Below are 20,593 nucleotides of genomic sequence, written 5' to 3'. Positions count from 1 at the left end.
GCGAGAGGATTTAAAAAAAAACAAAAACAACAAAACAAAGCCAAAAAAATACAAACAAATAAAAAAATCACATAAATCCAAAAAGAAATGTTTTCTTTTATGTCTGATTTTTTATTTTATTCAAAACAGAACACTAAAAAAACAAAACCACAAACAAAACAAAAAAACAAAGACCCATAAAAATTAGGAGTAGGATAATTACATTCCTTTAGGGGGAGTGTAGTCTAATCTTTTGTGCAGAACCGAGCAATTTTATATGAAGAAGATACCTGTTACAAATTGGAGCTGATTGTCAAAGCTGTATCTGGGGATGTAGATCTACAGTGGAGCATTTTCAAGCAGATTAAACAGGTGGTTTACTTCTAACTATAATGTTCATTTTTTTCTTCTTCTTTTAGTTTTTATGCTTGTTGTAATAGATGTGTTAGTGACAAGTTAATACCACATTATTCATAGTCATATTAAACTTGTTAGCTTAAGGGGTTTATATATTGTTTTTAACTTTCCTTTATCTAGACTTAGCAATCACCGATCGGTAACCAAGCTGTACTGGCTAAGAGAAGTAGTCAAGGTGATTATTTAATAGGGTCACTTTAGCTAAACTAGTTTTGGGCAATATATTAGAGAGAGAGAGAGAGAGAGAGAGAGAGAGAGAGAGAGAGAGAGAGAGAGAGAGAGAGAGAGAGAGAGAGAGAGAGAGAGAATCCGAATAATGATGATCAGATTTATTAGTGAACATGTAGGACTAGACTTGCTTTGCCTCACTCTTGACGAGCAATGCATTCTTGAGTGCAAGATCATCCGCAATTGCCTCTCTTATCGGACTCTCAATGCTCCTTCATAGATTGGAACCACAAAGGTATCTATAGAAGATATGCATCAACTATTTCTCATAGTCAAAGTTGATGGAGATGAGAATGAATTTGAACTTGCTATCTTGAAATTCATACATTGCTTGTTGGAATGAAAATCCAAGCAAGAGCCATGATTCAATGCTTAAGCTTCCCATCTTCTCCATCTTCATTACTATGCTATTATGTATGCTATCAAGAAGAGTGATGATAAGTGAGAAACTATTTCTTTCTCATATGGAATGTTTCTTCTTCCTCTTCCCTATCCTCATTCCCCGCTAGCTCTCTCCACCTTCAAAGGTGTTTGAGGCCTTGGGACTCAGGCTTGAGATAGTTAATGCTTTTTGCAAAGTCTATGTTATGCTCGTGATGCATGAAGCTTTTCATCTTCATTGCATCATCTAGGTCACATGGAACACAAAGATTGCATTGTACCAAGTTTATCTTGATGGGAGAATCTATAATACAAAAGCCTATTGGAGGGGGGACCGGCTCCGCATAAATCCGATCCTTAGCTGTTGTCAAGTTTTCTAAGCTCTCTCTCTTGTAAATGTATCGTTCATGCCAAGTTAATTAAGTGCTATGATTATGTTTCTAACATCAATTCAATTCACCCTCTGTGTTCTTAAACTAGTCTCACAAAAATGATGTCTTTAATTCTCTTAATTCCGCTATTTTCAAAGCTCATAGGCCATTTCCATTACATTGGTATCAGAGCTATTGGTTTCTCTTTTCTTACATAAGAATAGAGGTCCTTAAGTTTTCCATGAAAGGTTGGGCCTGTTAATTGCAATAGGGTAAGTGGGACAGGGATCTATTATTTTGGTTGAGAAGGACTTAGTTCCAGGTACACCGTTGGGACCTATTGTCTTAATAATGGATCCTCTGGCTTTACCATTATTGAGCTAGAAAACTCAATAGGAACCATAATCAACAAAGAAATGTTAGACCCTCTAAACTAGTCTCTGCAATCAAGAGTGTTTAAACCATGAGTGTCATTGCTTGAGAACTAATTTTCAAAGGTAAAGAAGAGTAGCAACTAAGGTTCTTGAGGGTACCAAAGCACAAAGTAATCTACACATAAGTTTAATTAGCATGGATGATAATAACCAAGAGACTAGAATGAGGATTGATAACTTTGATTTTTCACATGAAGGAGATAATGATGATGCCCCCATGTTTGTTAATTACCTTGTTACTAGGTTGCAGCAAGCTATGGGCAACCTTGCTTTGCAAGCCGAAGTTACCCAACAACTTTGTTCTTATGGGATTTCCCTTCCCCTTCAAGAGTAGAGAGCTTAGGAGGCCTCTTGAGGAAACCCCAAAAGAATACCTTCTCCCATATGAGAGGAGGAATCCAAAGAACGAGAAATTAAGGAATCCCTAAGCTCCTCAGAAGATGTGGCTCCCCGAAGACGACCGTATAGACGGTCGCCAACTTCTCCCAAGAGGAAACGGTCAACCCAACAGTCCTTCTCCTCGTCACTCCAAAAGGAAAGAGATGAAACAAAGGAATAAAAGGGCAAGAAAGAGGTCACCCTCTTCTCCTTCCGCTTCACCTTACTCCTCTTCAGACAAAAGCTATGGCTATTCTCCTAGAGAAAACAAGAGGGGAGTACATCGCAAATCTTACCATGCATGGCGAAGGTCCCAAAAGCTAAAGAAGTTCAAAGAGGGAGGAAATATTATCTCTTTTCTTACCTATGATGGTACCTTTGATGCTACCAACAAAGTGTTGGCCTTCATCCAACAATTTGATGCGGTCTTTGGAGACGAGGGCTTCATGGAGTCCTCAAGCTATGCCATGTATCTATGCACTTCCAAAATTCTGCTCGTCAATGGTGGGCTGGAATCTGTGGCAACGACAAAGCCCCAAAGACATACAGAAAACTCTACGATTTTCCATCATGAAGAAATATCTTACAAGCGATGCAATTGGGATTTACATCTCAAGGCTGCTATCTTTCAAAAGATAGAATTTTCCAAGCAAAAGAAACAATTCTGTGCGGGATTATCTGAAGAGATGGCCGAGTATGTGAATTCCCAACAGCATGGTTCTATCACCAAAGTAATCAACCACACTATGGTTTCTTTGCTCATCAATTTGCAACAAGGGGGGCTAAACAAAATGTCAAGCCCATGGAAATCAATGACAGAACTGATGCAAAGGGGAAAATCAATGCCCAAAATTCTTCCCAAGGCAATTCCAACAACAACAATAACAGTCAATCCAAGGAGAAGGGAGTGTACAGAGGTTAAAAAAAACTCTCTCCTAAAGATATTGAAGCTCTTTGAAACTCTCTCCTAAAGAGATTGAAGCTCTTTTTACTAAACCTCTTCCATGGATCGGATCTTTTGTTGAATGTGTCTTGGTTAAGCTCTTCCGCAGGCGTGGGACACTAGAGCCTTGAATAGCCCAAGCCTTTAAAGAAAATGATTGGGTCTTACTCAAATTTCCCAAGGCTCAATTAAGGCACACGACAGGCAAGAATCCTATGGGACACCAAAAGTACTATGCTAAGTTAGCAAAAAGGTACTATGGTCCCTTCTAGATTCTTAGGCCAGTCAATGAGATGGCCTATCAACTCAAGTTTCCCAGTCATTAGCTCATACACAATTCTTCCCCATGTGAGCCTATCAAAGCCTTACAAAGGAGAGCCACCTCAAGAACCAACTATTGAAGACCCACGTACTAGAGATCGAGGACCAAGAAGAAATGCTGCAGCCCGAGTCCATTCTCCGACATGCAGACAAGGTACTAAGAGGCGGTAAGACTATCCGACGATATCTTATAAGTTTAAAAATTATCCTTTTGAAGATGCTAGATGGATGCAAGGCATACATTTAAAGGATCACCTAAACCTTGTCAATGCTTACAATGCTTCCCTACAGTAAGCAAATGTACAAACATTAAAAATGAATAATTTTTTTGTCTTATAAGACTCTCTTTTTCTTTATTGTGCACAAAAATGAGGTAGTATGCATGCTTAGATCAAGTTTGTGGAGACGATGTCTCCCGAACACCAAGTAGACCTTGTCACTCTACTATGGAAGATTGATAGGACTAATGTGCAGACATGCTTGCGAAAGCTTAGGCTCTCAAGCACCAAATGGACTAGTCATCCATTCTGGAACAATGTCGTAGGGTAAAATAGGGATCCTCTACCCGCTAGAAAAAAGGACTAATGAATATGCTTTATCTTCTCTACCCCATAGTCGAGGACGACTATAATTTCAAGAGAGAGGTAGTGTCATAATAATCAATATCTTATTCTCCTAAATGATTTTCTCATGTTAAACTATTAATTTAATATGTGGAAGTGACAAGGAAGAAAAAGCTAGAATATTGTTAAGCTAGCAGACCGGCCACAGTAGGGATCCAAAGGAGGGAAAATAGGGATCCAAAGGGGGGGCCATCTGCAAAACAAAAATGTGAAACAATGGGCTTAAAAGACCTTAAGGTTGAGCCCATTAAGACTTCAAAAATTCAAAGGTTTCAAAATTCAAAGGTTGTGTCCAAAGGTCAAACATTAGGGGAATTGGATGCTTTGTGTGTGTCACAAAAAGTCTTCATAATCCCTACATAAAAGGGGGCGAGCCTTGCAAGTAGGGGATGAGAGATAAACTCACACACACACTCACAAGCTTCATTTGTACAGAAGGGGAAAGAGGGACACATGTCAGCTCCCTAGCCCAGATGCCCACAAGGTGTACTCAAATCCTATTGGATGGCCTTGGAGGTGGATCAATGAGAATAAGGCTAGAGTAAATATAGTTTAATTAATTTAAAAACACTTAATAAAATAACCAATAGGAATTAAGCTCTCTAGAAGACTATTGGACAATCTCCCAAGGGGACCAATGAGCAACTAGTAGCCCAATGGCTTGCCTGATTCCTATTGGCCAAGAGGCAAAGGGGTCCAATGAGAGTTTAGTTGAATTAAATAATTACCTAAAGCTCTCACAAAAGGGGAAAGGGGGACACATGTCAGGAGGCTATCACTTATGCTGCTTAATTTCCATTTGCTGAGGCTGGGGAGGTCCAATAGGGCTGTAGCATGAGTAATTAGCAAGGGGGGTCGACCAAGAGCGAGAGGGGTCTGGTTTTTGCAAGCATTATCAGACACACACAAACTCACACAATCTCAGGTGTGAATCAAAGAAGACTCTCTCTCCTTCTCAAGCTTTAATGGAAAGCTTACCACCTACTCCAAGCTTGTGAGAAGGGAGGCCTACACCAACAACTCTTGGCTTTGTGATGCAAATCCAACCAAGACCCAAGCTTCAATGCATGCTCATCTTCTCTACCATGCTAATTACTAAGCTAAGCTATGCTAATATGAGTGATTATGTGAGGAGATGTACATCTTTCTCGTAAGAATACTCCTTCTTCCTCTTGATCTACTCTCATACCCCTCTAGCTCTCACCATCTTCGAAGGTGTGTGAGGTCTTGTGTCTGAGACCATGAGGAAATTGATGTTGTGTTTGATAAGTGTTTTTATTAGTGCATGAAGTTTCCATCTTCATTGCACTAGCTAGTATTGAAGGAACACAAAGGATTGTATTGTAAAATGTCTCTCTTGATGGGAGAAACCATAATACAAAGCCTTTTGGAGGGGGGACCGGCTCCATGCAAATCGGGTTCTCAACTGTTGTCAATTGCTTCATTTTTCTCTCTTTTGAAGTATTGTTCATGCTATCTAACTAGGTGTTATGATTTTTGTTTCTCTCTCCACCCAAGCACTCATGTGAATCTCATTAGGAGTCTATTCTAATTAAATGCTCACTATGTTCATGATATTTTCCACTACACACAAGTTACTAGGCCATTAAATGTTACAAAGATAATCGAGTTGCAGATATCTTTCAGGAGCAAGGTATGAAAATGAAGAAGACATGGTTGTCGAGGGCCGATGATATTATAGGCACAAGGTTCTATAGTATCTCTCATGCCAAGGGTGATCATGTTTTCATGTCAAATGCACTTGCGTCATTTACAGAGGACCTATATCAAGGTGACTGGTTGCTCATTGGATGCTATTTGAGCACTTGGACAAGGCAAGATGGGTGGACTGATCAAGAGTTCAAAAGAATATAGAGAAAGGGCCATGGATACTTTTTTAAAGATGGATACTTATAGAAGCATATGAAACAAAGGAATGGAATGCCGTTGAGAGTCGTGAATGATAACAAAGCACAAAATGAGCTTATAAAAAAGTTTCATGAGAGTCTTTATGTTGGACATAGAGATGCATGCACCACCTTACTAAAATGAAATAGAGATATTGGTGAAAAGGTATGTCTAAAGATGTATCTCACTTTGTGGAGTCTTGTCATAATAATCAATATCTAATTCTCCTAAATGATTTTCTCATATTAAACTGATCATTAATGTGGGGAAGTGCCAGGGGAGAAAAAGCTAGAATATTGGTTAAGCTAGCAGACCAACCACTATAGGGATCCAAAGGAGGGAAAATAGGGATCCAAAAGGGGGGCCATCTGCAAAAGAGCCATGTGCAACAATGGGATCAAAAGACCCTAAGGTTCAGCCCATTAAGACTTCCAAAATGCTAAGGTTCCAAAATTCAAAGGTTGTGTCCGAAGGTCAACCATAGGGGAATTGGATGCTTTGTGTGTGTCCAAAAAAGTCTTTGCACATCCCTACATAGGAGGGGGCAAGCCTTTCTTGTAGGGGATGAGAGAGAAAGACACACACATACACACAAGTTCCCTTTACACAAAGGGAATGAGGGACACATGTCAACTCCCTAGGCCAGATGCCCACAAGGTGTACCCAATTCCTATTGGATGGCCTTGGAGGTGGACCAATGAGAATTAGGCTAGAGTAAATCTAGTTTAATTAATTTAAAAACACTTAATAAAAGAACCAATGAGAATTAAGTCTCCTAGATGACTATTGGACAGTCTCCCAAGGGGTCCAATGAGCATTCAACAGCCCAATGGCTTGCCTGATTCCTATTGGCCAGGAGGCAAAGGGGTCCAATGAGAGTTTAGTTGAATTATTAAATTACCTAAAGCTCTCACAAAAGGGGAAAGGGGGATACATGTCAGAAGGCTATCACTTATGCTGCTTAATTGTCATTGGCTTGACTTGGGGAGGTCCAATGAGGGTAGAGCAAGAGCAAATAGCAAGAGGGCTCACCCAAGAGAGAGAGGGGGCTGAATTTTGCAAGGCATTATCACACACACACTCACACAATCTCATGTGTGAAGAAAGAAAAGACTATCTCTTCCCAAGCTTTAATGGAGAGCTCATCACCTACTCCAAGCTTGTGAGATAGAAGCCTACATCGACGCACTCTTGGCATGTGGATGCAAATCCAACCAAGATCCAAGACTCAATGCATGCTCATCTCCTCTACCAAGCTAATTACTAAGCTAAGCTATGCTAATATGAGTGATTATGTGAGGAGATGTACATCTTTCTTGTAAGATACTCCTTCTTCCTCTCAATCTACTCTCATACCCTTCTAGCTCTCACCATCTTCAAAGGTGTGTGAGGTCTTGGGTCTGAGACCGGGGATAATTGATGTTGTGTTTGCTAAGTGTTTTGCTTAGTGCATGAAGATTTCATCTTCATTGCACTAGCTAGTCTTGAAGGAACACAAAGAATTGTATTGTACAATGTCTCTCTTGATGGGAGAAACCATAATACAAAGCCTTTTGGAGGGGGGACCGGCTCCATGCAAATCATGTCCTCAACTGTTGTCAATAGCTTAATTTTTCTCTCTTTTGAAAGTATTGTTCATGCTATCTAACTAGGTGTTATTCTTTTTGTTGCTCTCTCCACCCAAGCACTCTTGTAATTCTCATTAGGAATCTATTCTAATGAAATTCCCACTATGTTCATGCTAATTTCCACTACACACAAGTATTTAGGCCATTAAATGTTACAAGTCTTCTAAAACCTGTCAAATGTATTCAAATGTACGTCATTGTGATGGGTTGCACCATGCTTACCCATTGGACATGCATTATAAGTGGTTAGTAATTCTGGTTACAATGCCATTGGACTTATGGAAAATGAGCTACATAGTGCTTGCATGGGAAAATTTAACTAATGAAGTTGAAGATCGTGCTCCAAGAAAAAATAGCAAAGAAGGGATATGTAAGTTCCTCTTGGATGATGTAATTACCCATTACCGATGTGTTGTGAAAATCACAGTAGGCATGGGTGAGTTGGATGCAGACAAATCCAAGGATTTTTTCTCTAGGTTGGGCATTAAACTTGCTCTCACTACTATATATAAACATGAGGGAAATGGTAAATCATAGCGTATACATCCTCCTATCATTAAAGCTTTGGCTAAGGCGTGAAAAGGTAAAATGGGAGAGTGATCTAGGTTATTGCCTTATGCTTTATGGGATGATCGTACAACTCATAGATCAACTGCCAATTATATCCCTTTTAAGTTCATGTACGGTCAAAAACCTATAATGCCAATTGAGGATGTAATTACCACATGGAATGTATTGCCTTGGCATGGTGGAATGAGTAGGGAATAACTTCTTGCTTTGCACATACAACAATTAGAAAGAAGGCCTCAAGATATTGAGATTCCAGTAGTATGATTGAAAGAGACTAGGTTAAAGAATAAGGACCGATTTGATAAGAGGCATAGGTTCAGACCTTGAGGTATTGAGGAAGGTGATTGGGTGTTAGTGTAGGACAATAGTCTTGACAACCAACATTCAACAATAAGAAAGCTTTCAAAGAGATGGTTTGTTCTCTATGTGGTTCAGCATGTACATGAGACTACAACTTATACCTTGCATGAGTTGGATGGGACAAAAATAAAGATTTCCATCGTAGGGAAAATAATCAAGTTGTTGAAAAGAAGAGGTGATATAGATCCCTTGGATTCACAAGAAATTCAAAATAAAGGCTCTTAAGAAAATTCTCTGGATGAGGATGAAAAAAGAGAGGACAATGCATTAGATTTTGTTGGAGGTGATGATGAAATCAACATGTATGTTGACGTAAATGAAGACTGAACCTGCTGCAAAAAGATATGTGTGGCACATACTGGAGAATGTGCAGGTTTAGAGGGGTTGCATGTCATGATGTGGCACATGTAAAATGTGAAACTAAAAATTATCTACCTCACTCTTCATGTTTTTGATGCGTGGGACCAAATGCTACAATGTACATAGTGTGATATATATTTAAAAAAGGATGACATAGTTGCAGGTGTGTGCATATCTTCTCAGAAAGGCGAGACCAGGGACGTGGCACCGTTTCATGTTTTACCACATTAAAGCATGCATAGTTTTCTTTAGGAATGTACAAATATCAAGTGTTTTGAAGTGGAACACTCGTTTTGCCTAGAAAGTTCAATGCGGGTGATCTTGGCTAAAATAGCATGTTTTGTGCGTAGTTGTAAATGATGTTTCCAAAATTCTTGCCAAGTGGAATAATGAGGTTCAAAATGAAATTTGAGAGCAATTGGATTTTTCCACAAATTTAGTGTTTTTTCCCAACTTGTTATGACATTTTACGGACAAAAAGGGGCAATTCTTTGGCTGAAAAGGGCTAAATATGACCATAAAATGGTCAAAAATAGCTCAAAAATGTTGCATGAACAATGGTGCCATCATTTTACAAGCTAAGAGGGAAGTTTTAGAGCCAAGAATGAGCAAGGAGATACAACCATTCCAATCCACAGTGCTAGTGCAGTCTTGTGTTGCTTCCACTACGTGTTCAGGCTGTGAGGCATCCAAGTAGGGTTTCCCCTCCTCAAATTACTTGGGCTTCTCCAATGAATTTTTGAAGCTTCAATGAAATGGTCACGAAGAAGAATCAAAGCATCAATTCGGGTTTTTAACAGGTCGAAGGAGCACTGTATCTGTGCAATTGGGAGCAAGACTATACCTAATCTTCACACAAATAAGAGTTTTGAGTTAATCTTGGTTCTTTTTAAAAGTGGAGATCTCATGGCTGGAGTTTTTTTCTTTTTGAATTTGACAATTAATTCCTAGCCACACTACGCACTTCTTGACAGCATCGTTTCCTAGCCTTGATAGTTTTGAGTAATGTGTTGTTCTTGGCCTCCTCGCTTTTAATACTCTTCTTCTTGTCCTAAGGCCTGAGGAGATTGGTCTCGTGCACTTCACTTTCGTGCAAGGTGTTTTACCTTGGTGTTTTCTTGAACGTTTAGATTTTGATGATTGTTGTTTATTTTAGATGTTTTTAATCATCTCCTTTGCATTAAAGATTTTGGTCTCTAGGTTGCTATTTTAGTCTTTTTAGTCGCCTTAGGGTAGTTGAGAGCCTGTTGGCTCCTCATGAGCTCACATTAAGATTGACAAACCTCTAACGATCGAGTCCCTTGAAATAATTATCAATCGTAGTGGTTACATCAATGACACCAATTGTTAATCACAATGTTTACTATTTTGTGACTGACTTTACATTCATTCCATACTTTAATGTATATGGAATGGTTCTTGAGTGACACAAGAACCATTCCATTAGTATTGAAATGGCCGCATGGTGACTGGCGGAGGTTGGGATCCATGGTTGGGAGTAGTATTGCAGGGAATGATCACTCAAGGACCATTCTCCACCATCAAGGGTCTGTGGGAGGAGGGCCAACACTCGTTTGTCGGGTTGAGAGGAGAGATAGGAGTTAGGTCTTCGAGCGACCTCAACGGAGCGAGCTTTGGAGCGAGTTTGTTTGTTTTTTTTTTTTGGAGTGCCGCCCTCTCTACCTCCCCTTCCTCCTCTTGCCACCCATGTGATTCCTCCTCTTCCCTTCCTCCTCCTCCTCAGCCTCCTCCTCCAAAATCTTTCCTCTCCTCCACCTCCTCTCTCCATCTACTCCTCTAACCACCTTCCCTTCCTCCACCTCCTCCAGTAGAAACCACCATCCCTTCCCTAAAGTCCTCCTATCTCCTACTCCCTTCTTCCTCTCTCTTTTCTTACTTGCTCTATAACCCCTCTCCTTATCCCTCTCTCTCTCTCTCTCTCTCTCTCTCTCTCTCTCTCTCTCTCTCTCTCTCTCTCTCGTGTTGTCTTCTCTCTATGCGTGTGTCTCTCTCTCTTGCCCGCCACCCCTCTCTCTCGTTGTCTCCCCCTCCCACCCCCTTACCCCCCCCCCCCCCCCCTCTCTCTCTCTCTCTCTCTCTCTCTCTCTCATTGTCTCCCCCTCCCACCCCCTTACCCCCCCCCCCTCTCTCTCTCTCTCTCTCTCTCTCTCTCTCTCTCTCTCTCTCTCTCTCTCTCTCTCTCTCTCCTCTCTATCCCTCTCTCCCCCATGTCCTCTCTCTCCCTTTCTTTCCCTTTAAAAAAAAGAAAAAAACTACACTCCACTCCCCCCCTCTCACAGTCTCTCCCCCCCCCCCTCCCCCCCCGCTCTCTCTCTCTCTCTCTCCCTTTCACTGCAAGTTCGAGAGTCTGAGTACCACACACTTCTAGAGTGCTCAGCTTTTGGTCACATGTAAACTTACTTCCTTCACATTTTCAGTCATGACCTAAACCTACACACTTTCCTCTCCCAGCCATAGTGTGGGGTCTCCATTGCGACTCTCATCACCACAATTTTGGACCATCAAGAATCACTCATCACCGACACAAATACTACATCACATGTAACTTTGGTCCCATATGTCATATTCCATATGTCCCATGTAACTTTGGTCCCATATGTCATACGATTAAAAAATCTATCTATCTACCTCTCCCTCCCCCGCTGGCCCCTCCCTCCCCCCCCCCCCCCCCCCCCCCCCCCCCCCTCTCTCTCTCTCTCTCTCTCTCTCTCTCTCTCCCCCCTCACACCTCTTTCTCTCTCATTTTCCTTTGTACCCATGCATTGTATTATATCCACCAAGACTGTATCAGTTTGGTCTCATATGTCAATTTTACCTTATGAAAATCCTTAATACAACATTTCATTCTTTCGTTTCATTTCTCTCTAGGGTTGGACGGACTCAAGGGGGGGTGGTGTGGTGGGAGTAAAGAGAGAGAAAAGAAATAGGGGGTGGGAAGAGAGGTGGCAAGGGGAAGAGAGAGAGAGGGATAGGGAGAGCAAGATAGGAGGATATATATATATATATATATATATATATATATATATATATATATATATATAGAGAGAGAGAGAGAGAGAGAGAGAGAGAGAGAGAGAGAGAGAGAGAGAGAGAGAGAGAGAGAGAGAAGGGGAGGCGGTGGGGAGGATCGGAGCTAGGGAAGAGGGCGGACGTAGAGCAAGAGGTGGGGGCCAGAGAGAGGAAAGAGGTGGACTGGAGGGAGAGAGAGAGAGAGAGAGAGAGAGAGAGAGAGAGAGAGAGAGAGAGAGAGAGAGAGAGAGAGAGAGAGAGAGAGATAGATAGATAGTTCTATTATCGTCCTCGGAGGTCAAATATGACCTATGGGACCAAATGAACATGTCACGTGGTGTGAGTGGAGGTCATAAGTGACTCTCGATGCTCAAAAATGGCTGAAATGAGTGTCGCAATAAAGAGTCCACATCGTGGTTGGGAAAGGAAGGTATGTAGGGAGAGCTCATGGCTGAATATACAAGGAAAAGAGGACCTAATGTGGTCAAAGCTGAGCACTCAAGTAGTGTGTGGTACTCACTCTCTCGCACTTAACAAGGGCATAAGGTGCAAAGTCGATGACACTCCTCGCCAGTGCCCCAACTTCCTATCTCGCAGCGTAGATAATGGGAGCTAAGACGAATGGAGGCAATGGTGCGGATTGCACTCAACGGGATGGGCTCAAGGATGTAGGGATGGGTTCGGTTACCTCGTTCGGAGAAGAAGAGAGATTTGTAGTTTGGGGCAACGTGTGTGGTGTAATGGCTGAAGCAAGAACCTCCGGATTTCTCCCAAGCGGTGATACATTGGCGTTGTAAGAAGGCCTCATTAACTTGGGAGTCGATCCACGCATCCTTGACCAAGTGACATACATCCCATCTTCCAAACCATTTCTTGATGTCAAGCATCCACCCCGAACTTAGTATTTTGCTCTTGCATGTCTTTTGAACCTTTTGACTTGCTTCATATGCGATTCTAGGAAGTCAATGCAAAGGGCTACGTTGTGTCTTACGCATGTACTCCACAACCCTTTGCATGTCCAAAACCTCAATGGGAAGCGATCCGGACTCAAGAAGTAAGAGCATGTAGGGTGTTTGTGTCTTGACTTGGAGAAAGTTGGTGAGAAAACGCTTTTGGACATTCTCAAACTCTTTCCAAGTAGTATTCCCGATGCTTCCACCCCACACCTCTACTCCATAAAGAAGCACCGGTGTCACCAATGTGTCAAAGAGGTGTCCCCAACACTTGATCTCTCCAACATTGCACATGTTCTCAAAAGCATAATAAGTCCTCTTTCCGGCTTGCAAGCGACGCATTGCACAATCCTTCCATTTATGATTGGATGGAACCTCAAGGCCAAGGTACTTGAAGTGATCTACCACTTCAAGTTGCTCATTGTTGTATACAATGCATGGATTTTCATCATTGATGGTCTTTACAAGCATAACCTTGGTTTTGGATCCATTCACGATCTGCCCGCTATGTAGACAAAAGCGCTCCAAGACACTCATAAGGTTTTGTGCATCTTCTAAGGTATGTTCCAAGAGCACTACATCATCGGCATAAAGCAAAAGCATGATCACCGCATTTCCGATCTTAACCTCTCCCATGCCTTCTTGCTGCATAAAATCAAGAACCATGCATTCCAATTCATCAATGAGTAGCCCAAAGAGGGTTGGGGAAAGTGGGCATCCTTGTTTGACACCAATGGTGCTTGCAAAAAATTCTGAAATTTCATCTCCCATACGTAATCGACATATCACTTTTTGGTAGATGTGAAAGACTGCATGCATAAATTCTCTCGGAACTTGAAGGCTTTGCATACATCTCCAAATATTTCCTCGCGGTACCATGTCAAAAGCTTTCTTGAAATCCACAAAGCAACAATACAACTTTTTTCCTTTCAATCGAGACGCTTCCATAAGAACTCGAAGAGTGACAAGGTGATCAATAGTGCTATGATGCTTTCGAAAACCTACTTGGCCAAGCGCACATTTGTCATTCTTTTCAGCCCATTCACTTATCTTCATCTCCATGATACATCCAAATAACTTTGCCATCAAAGAACCAACCATTATAGTGCGATAGTTGTTCACATTGTTTACATCTCCTCCTTTGTGCAAAGGTTTGATCCAATTTGCACTCCAATCATGAGGCATGCCATACTGAAGTGCAAGGTTAAACATATCGCATATCCAATATCGTGTTTTCTTGCTTGTCCATTTAATTATTTCAGCCTTGACACCTTGAAGGTCACCTACCTTGCGAGTAGCAAGTTTCTCAATCACGCGGCATACATCTTCAATGGTAAAGAAGGGAGACATAAATGGAAGGGAGCTACAACACTCCATCTTATCAACATTGGGTTTCTCATAGAGGTTCTTGCAATGAATATACATATCCTCAAGAGTCAAGTCATCAAAGCTCTCAACGTGCTTGCCTTTTAGATTTTGCCAAAACTTTCCATATGCATGTGCTTTCTCTTGCACTAAAAGAAGTTGTTTCTTGATTTCCCACCTTCTCCTCTTCTTTTGAACAAGTGCTTTGTATGTGTGTGAACATTTCAAGTAAACTTCCTTGTCTTTGATTGCATCCAATCTTAGCAAGTGTTTTCGGGCTTGACTACATTCCATGTCAAACCATTTCTTCTTGGTGCTTCCCTTCTTAGACCTTTTGCAAGACATGTGTTTCACCGAAAAGCATTCCTTCGCAAAAGAGAAAATTACTTTTTTGAAAACTTTCCACTTGCATTCTAATGTTGGGCTCTCTCGATGCTCTATCATGCTTAACATTTGGTCCACCATATCAGCATATATAAGTGCTCGTTTGAAGACTAGACGTAGGTACAAATGATTCACATCATGATTGGAGGCTACATGCTCGGGCCATTTACCACACTTGAGGTCAATACATAACATCCTATGATCCGATTCTGAATTCCATTCACCAAGTGTAAAGCTTTGTATGCATTCTAGAGTGGCTTCCGAGAACAACATATAGTCAATCACGTTATCACCATTGTGCTTTCTACATGTAAAGTCATTGGTGCCTTGCCATAGAGATACACCATTGGCAATGAGAATTCCGGTACTATTGCACATATGTAGAAGTGACTTTCCATAGTGATCCACTTCTTTTGCATCATTAGAACTTCGATTATACATGTATGAGTCATCCATTCTTCTTGAGACATACGGCATGTCGACTTGTTGTGTGTCGTGTTGTAACATATTTGTGCGAGCATTCATGTCTCCAAAAACAATGACTTCACCTTGATCCTTGTAATGAGCAATGTCTTCCTCTAGTTCAACAAAGGGCTGATCTCTATCCATATTCAAGCGAGCATAAAAGTTGGATTCATAGTGAGGAATGTAGCAACCAGCCACAAACATGACTTGACCATTTGGTGGGTTGATTTTCAGCCATAAGTAGCGTTTATACTTATCTTCTTTGACAATGGAAACATAGTTCAAACCCTTTTTGGTCATACATACTATGCCTCCTTGGCCTCTTCGTTGCTTTGCATTTTTGGCCCACATCAAAGAATGCAAAAGCTTATTCGCAAGCGTGAGTTGGTCTCATAGATCATGTGTCCCTATTTGTTGGGTGGACTTGCATACTCCTCAAGTGGCTTTTCTTCTTGAGATGATACCTTAACCTTCTTTCTTCTTTCCTCATATGCTTTGCGACGTACATTTTGTTGCATAAGAGTGTGATCCTCATATACATTACAACCCGTTCCTTTGAGGTAGATCCAACCATTGTCAAGAATGATCTTTCTCTTTACCTCATCAGCCATGGTGCATACAATAGGTCTTTCTCCCGAGCGAGGGACTCCTTGTTTTCCAACTCGATGTGCACCATAAGCCATGATTCCTGACATGCCAAAGTGTGTAGCAAAAAACTCTTCAATAGCAACTGCAAGAGATTGGGCCGGTGTTTCCATGCTTTCCTCTTTGATTCCATGAATGATGATGTTCTTTGAGCGTTTTTGTCGTTCTTGCAATTCTTGAGTGTCCACATTCTCTACATTCTTTGCTTGGACAACGGCTTGCATGATAGGAGATGTAGAAACCACATTATCCTTACATATATCAGCCCATGATTTGGATGCATTTCTCATCTCACATACATCATGTCGTATTGTATCTATCGTTTCCTCTTTCAATACATGATCACTCTCAACTTTGCTCAAGCGCTTTTTCAATACATTCATGTCAACAAGAGAGCGTTTACATTCTTGAACTTCATTCTCAAGATTCATCAAGTGTGTTGTTTGCATTTCAAGAACCTTCTTGAGGTGCTCATTCTCCACAACAAGAACTCTTAAAGTGTCATTCTCCATTGCAAGTGCGCGCAACTCTTCACCTTACTTGTTGACGGTTTCTTGTAACGAGATCAAGTAAGCCATGATCATTTCTTCCGTTGTTGTAGACGATGTGGTTGGATTAGCATCCAAATTCCTTGGAGATTTTGCATCGTTCTCCATGGCAAGTGTGGATTTTCCACCCTTGCGAGTTTTGTCTGACATTGCTTTCAAGTCGGCAACAAAAATGAAAAGTTTTGACAGTTTTTCAGTTCTGATATGCTGTTACAGCAAAGCCTTCCATTACACAGAAAAATTATGTCTTTATATCAATGCGTAGAGGGCTTCGTGCTCTTCGATTGAGGCTATAGATCACCTAAATCGGAGTTCGGATGAGCAAGTTATGGTCAAAAGAGTGAACTGTTGTCTACTAAGTAAAAAAATGGCTGTGTGTGTGTGTGTGTGTGTGTGAGTGAGAGAGAGAGAGAGAGAGAGAGAGAGAGAGAGAGAGAGAGAGAGAGAGAGAGAGAGGAATGGGTTGGAGGGATCATGAGAGGGAGAGAAGGGGAGCAGTGAGAGGATCTGATTTAAAAAAAAAAACAAAGGCACTAGCAAAATCGCTAATGTTTTAGGTTTATTTAGAGAGACAGAGAGAAAGAGAGGAGAATTTTAACGTTATAGAAAAGTACACATATATATATACACACACACACACATAGAGAGAGAGAGAGAGAGAGAGAGAGACAGATGGGGGAGAGAGGGATGGAGCTCACTCCAGGAAGGGAGGGAAGGCAAGGGGGAGAGAGGGGAAGGGGGGGGGGAGAGAGAGAGAGAAAGAGAGAGAGAGAGAGAGAGAGAGAGAGAGAGAGAGAGAGCTCGGGGGGTTCACTGTTTGTAAAACTACCATATCACGTGCGTTCAAGACATGTTTGTAAAACCCCTTATCTGTGAATTTTGTTAAGAATATAATGTACCCTTTTCTTTTAAAATCTGTAAGTTTTTCTCAAACTTGAAAAAATAATGTATATATTTCTGTAAGTTTCGAGAACAAGAGAGGGGTGGCGGGTAAGAGAGAGACACATGCACAAAGGAGAGAGAGAGAGAGAGAGAGAGAGAGAGAGAGAGAGAGGAGGTCCTTGGCTATTCCACTGGAGAGAGGGACGGCAATTGGCGGTGGTGGTAGGAGTAGGGGCGGCACATGGTGGTAGTAAGTTAGCACCACTAACCGCCAGTGGTAGGCTAGGGTGGTGGGTGGTGATGGTTGCTAAGGGGCGGCAATGGGAGGTAGTGGTGGTGGGATGAAAAAAAAAAACTCGCTCCAAAGCTCGCTTCGCTGAGCTCACTCCTTAACTGTCCCCGAGGGATAGCAGTGGCAAGCAGTGCAAGTTTAGCAACGATGGAGTACAGGGCCTACGCGTAGGAGCTTGCAATCCGCTTGTGCACTGTGTAAGATTTCATCCCAGACATATTACTTGTGCTGAGGTGGCTCTTTGGCATTGGATGAGCAGTTAGATGTGGAGAGATCTCTGATGGGAATGGGATCGTGTTAGCTAGGGTGGATGAAAGAGAAACATAGTGCAAGTGTGTGAGTGTGTGTAAGCAAAATTATCACTCAAGTGAATTAGGTTCCAAGATAAATTAGCTTGGATTTATAAACACAATCTTGAGTATTGACTTAGCTTAGCACACACTCACCATAGACAAGCATGTAGTGCAAACTTGAACTGTGTTGTTTATTCATTGAAGGTGAGCTTTAAGTAGCTCTACAACTTGACTCCATTACATGTGGGATAAATCCTCCTCTTCCCTCCTTCACTCAGACTTTAGGACAAAACCCACACTTTACACTCCCACGTTTCGGGCTGGTGCTGCATCATTCTCTTTACTGACTTGGCACACAACTATTCAATGTGACTCAATAGAGCACGTCTAGATTTTCTGATTGTTGACCTGTTGTACATCTAACAGCCCATGCTCAAAGTACGGCTAGTAATTGCCTGCAGATAGAGCGCCAGGATTCTCAACCCTCTGACCCTAGGCCTTAACGGCAATAGGTTTTTTAATATACTAAATCAGACCTCATATACTCAATCGACAATCATTAGACAATGAGGTTTTCATTAAGACCCGCCATTGTTCAATCATGACAATTGGCTAAGCCATGCCATTAAAGTTTAATGTAGAAGTTATTGTCATTAAAATTTAGAGGAGCCCCCATTGATTGTCAAATGGATGCACCAAAATATTCTGTAAAAACATCTTGTTGTCCGCAATAGCACTCACTCGCATAACTCCCAACCTAGATTTTTTGAAAAGTTTCTTTCTTGTGATATGAAACATTTATTGTTGTTATGAAAGAAAATTACCATCTTTCGATGTTTCATCTTTTAGTTTCCAAATAGTTTGGATGCTTTCATTTATATGAAAAGCTAGAAATACAGCAGTTTTTGATAAATACGCTAGAGTAATGTAATATAAACAAAAGAGTTTGCGCAAAGAGAGAGAGAGAGAGGATACCTGGAGGGGGTTGAGGTGGCGGTACAAGAAGTTGGGTAAGAATTGGAGGTCAGCAGAAGATGCACAAACGCCCGCGTCTGCTAGGCAGCTCTTGATCTTGGCCCAGTTCGCCTCTTTCTGCACTCGCTGCGTCAACCAGCCCGAGTAGTAGCCCAGCTGGTACTCGTGGATACTCATCGCTGCACCATCACCGGCAACGCCATCACCGCTTGGCGTTGGAGTGCCGTGCGACTCGTTACTCGTCACCGCCAACGCAAAGGTTGTGAACCCAAGAAGGGTCAAGATGAGCAGGAACATGACAAACAGATATATCCATAGCAGCCACCTGAAGATATGTCCAATACAGCACGGCATGATGGCAGAGACGATTAGAATGAGAGCTTGAATAGCATTTATACATATGATATGTACCTGATGGCCAAACAAGAACCCACAAAGCCTGCCATTGAAAGGAGAAGCATGAGGAATCCTATGCAGAGTATGGGCGTCTGCAAGAAGCGTGTGCACTCGGTGTTGTGCTTCGACGCGAGCCAGAAGCCTGTGCCTAGCACGGGAATGGAGAGCACCACCGTCATCAGATTCAGCACAGAAATGCACCTCTGACTCCCAGGACCTCTTGTCATGCTCATCCTCTCTCTCTCTCTCTCTCTCTCTCTCTCTCTCTCTCTGTCTCTCTCTGTGCCAAGTCTTGGCGGCAGTGTGAGAAGGGCCTTCTTGCTATTCCTCATTCTTTTCCATTGTTTCTTGTTTTGTTGCTGATCCCTCCACGCCACGTGCCTTTGCCCGATCTCAAAACGAAGTGGATTTCTTGAATGACTAAGTATGTGCCCACGATTTTAAAAACATCGTTGATTAGATGGAATCAAAACTGAGAGTGAGTGAGTGTGTTTTCTTGAGTGAGTGAGAGCTTGAAATCCATGACCGTATTCTGTAAAAACTAATCCCTGAAGTTGAACAAGCTTTCAATAAATCGAACCTGTCTTAAATCCATACGAGAGAGAGAGAGAGAGAGAGAGAGAGAGAGGGGATCTTTAAAAAGACGAGTGCAACACCCGTTCTATGGACGTCAAAGGGCCTCAGAAGACATCTTTTTGACAACACAGAAACACTCTCTCTCTCTCTCTCTCTCTCTCTCTCTCTCTCTCTCTCTCTCTAGTTGGTTGCGCGCACTGTGTTTAGTGAGGCTCTAGAAGTGAAAAGCTCCTGCCATGTGTCAAACATATAAAGCTCCCTAGTTTTAGGGTGTTCAACATCCTTTAGTATATAGTAAGACAATTGGCCTTAGCTCACTCGTGATAAATGTCAAAAGATCCCATGCATTAGTAATAAAAGAAACAAGTGAAATTTCACAAGGCCTACGTAATATGATGGTTAGTCTTAAACTTTCGTCTTGAAGTAGCATGGCACAATCGGGAGGTTTTCTTCCTCTACATGCCTCAACAATAGAAAAAGTATACATTGACCCAAAAAGGAAGGAAATAAACAACATGACCCAATCTGAACCAGAGTTTTCTAATCAATATAACACTAATTTGGTTACATGCCACTTTAATGTCTTGTTAACCAAGCAACTTTTTATTACTATTAGAAGAGATGCGAAGTGCTTTTTGAGATGTTCTATATCCACAAAGTTGTGTTATGACCTAAGATTTTGTTTCAGCATATGGATTCCACCATTTACCTTGTGGTTGCATCTGATCTTTCAGCATGAATTGTGTGAAAAAGCATTTGTTATTTTTTGAGTTTTCCCATAATTTCTAAATATGATTGTCTTTAGAGTAACCTTTGTGAGTTTTAGAGTATTAGTAGTTAGTTATTCTCATTTTCAACATGCATGAATTCTCAAAAGGAAAAGTTGAT

At 41.5% G+C, this 20,593-nt stretch overlaps 1 protein-coding gene across 1 annotated transcript in view; it reads right to left on the bottom strand.

Annotated features, from left to right (window-relative positions):
• The window catches only part of LOC147428965 (protein TORNADO 2-like), a 53,099-nt gene extending 33,654 nt beyond the window's left edge, over nt 1–19,445 (bottom strand). The window contains exons 1-2 of the mRNA XM_086494961.1: nt 19,145–19,445; nt 18,734–19,058 (exon numbers count right to left, since the gene is read on the bottom strand). Of these exons, the coding sequence (XP_086351087.1) occupies nt 18,734–19,058; nt 19,145–19,362 (543 nt within the window). The 5' untranslated portion in view covers nt 19,363–19,445. The remainder of the gene's footprint in view (nt 1–18,733; nt 19,059–19,144) is intronic.
• Between the last annotated feature and the right edge of the window lie 1,148 nt (nt 19,446–20,593).

Source organism: Adiantum capillus-veneris, chromosome 22 (assembly GCF_014529385.1).
Source record: "Adiantum capillus-veneris isolate H3 chromosome 22, ASM1452938v2, whole genome shotgun sequence".
NCBI lineage: Eukaryota > Viridiplantae > Streptophyta > Polypodiopsida > Polypodiales > Pteridaceae > Adiantum > Adiantum capillus-veneris.
This window is presented reverse-complemented; position numbering and strand designations above follow the sequence as displayed.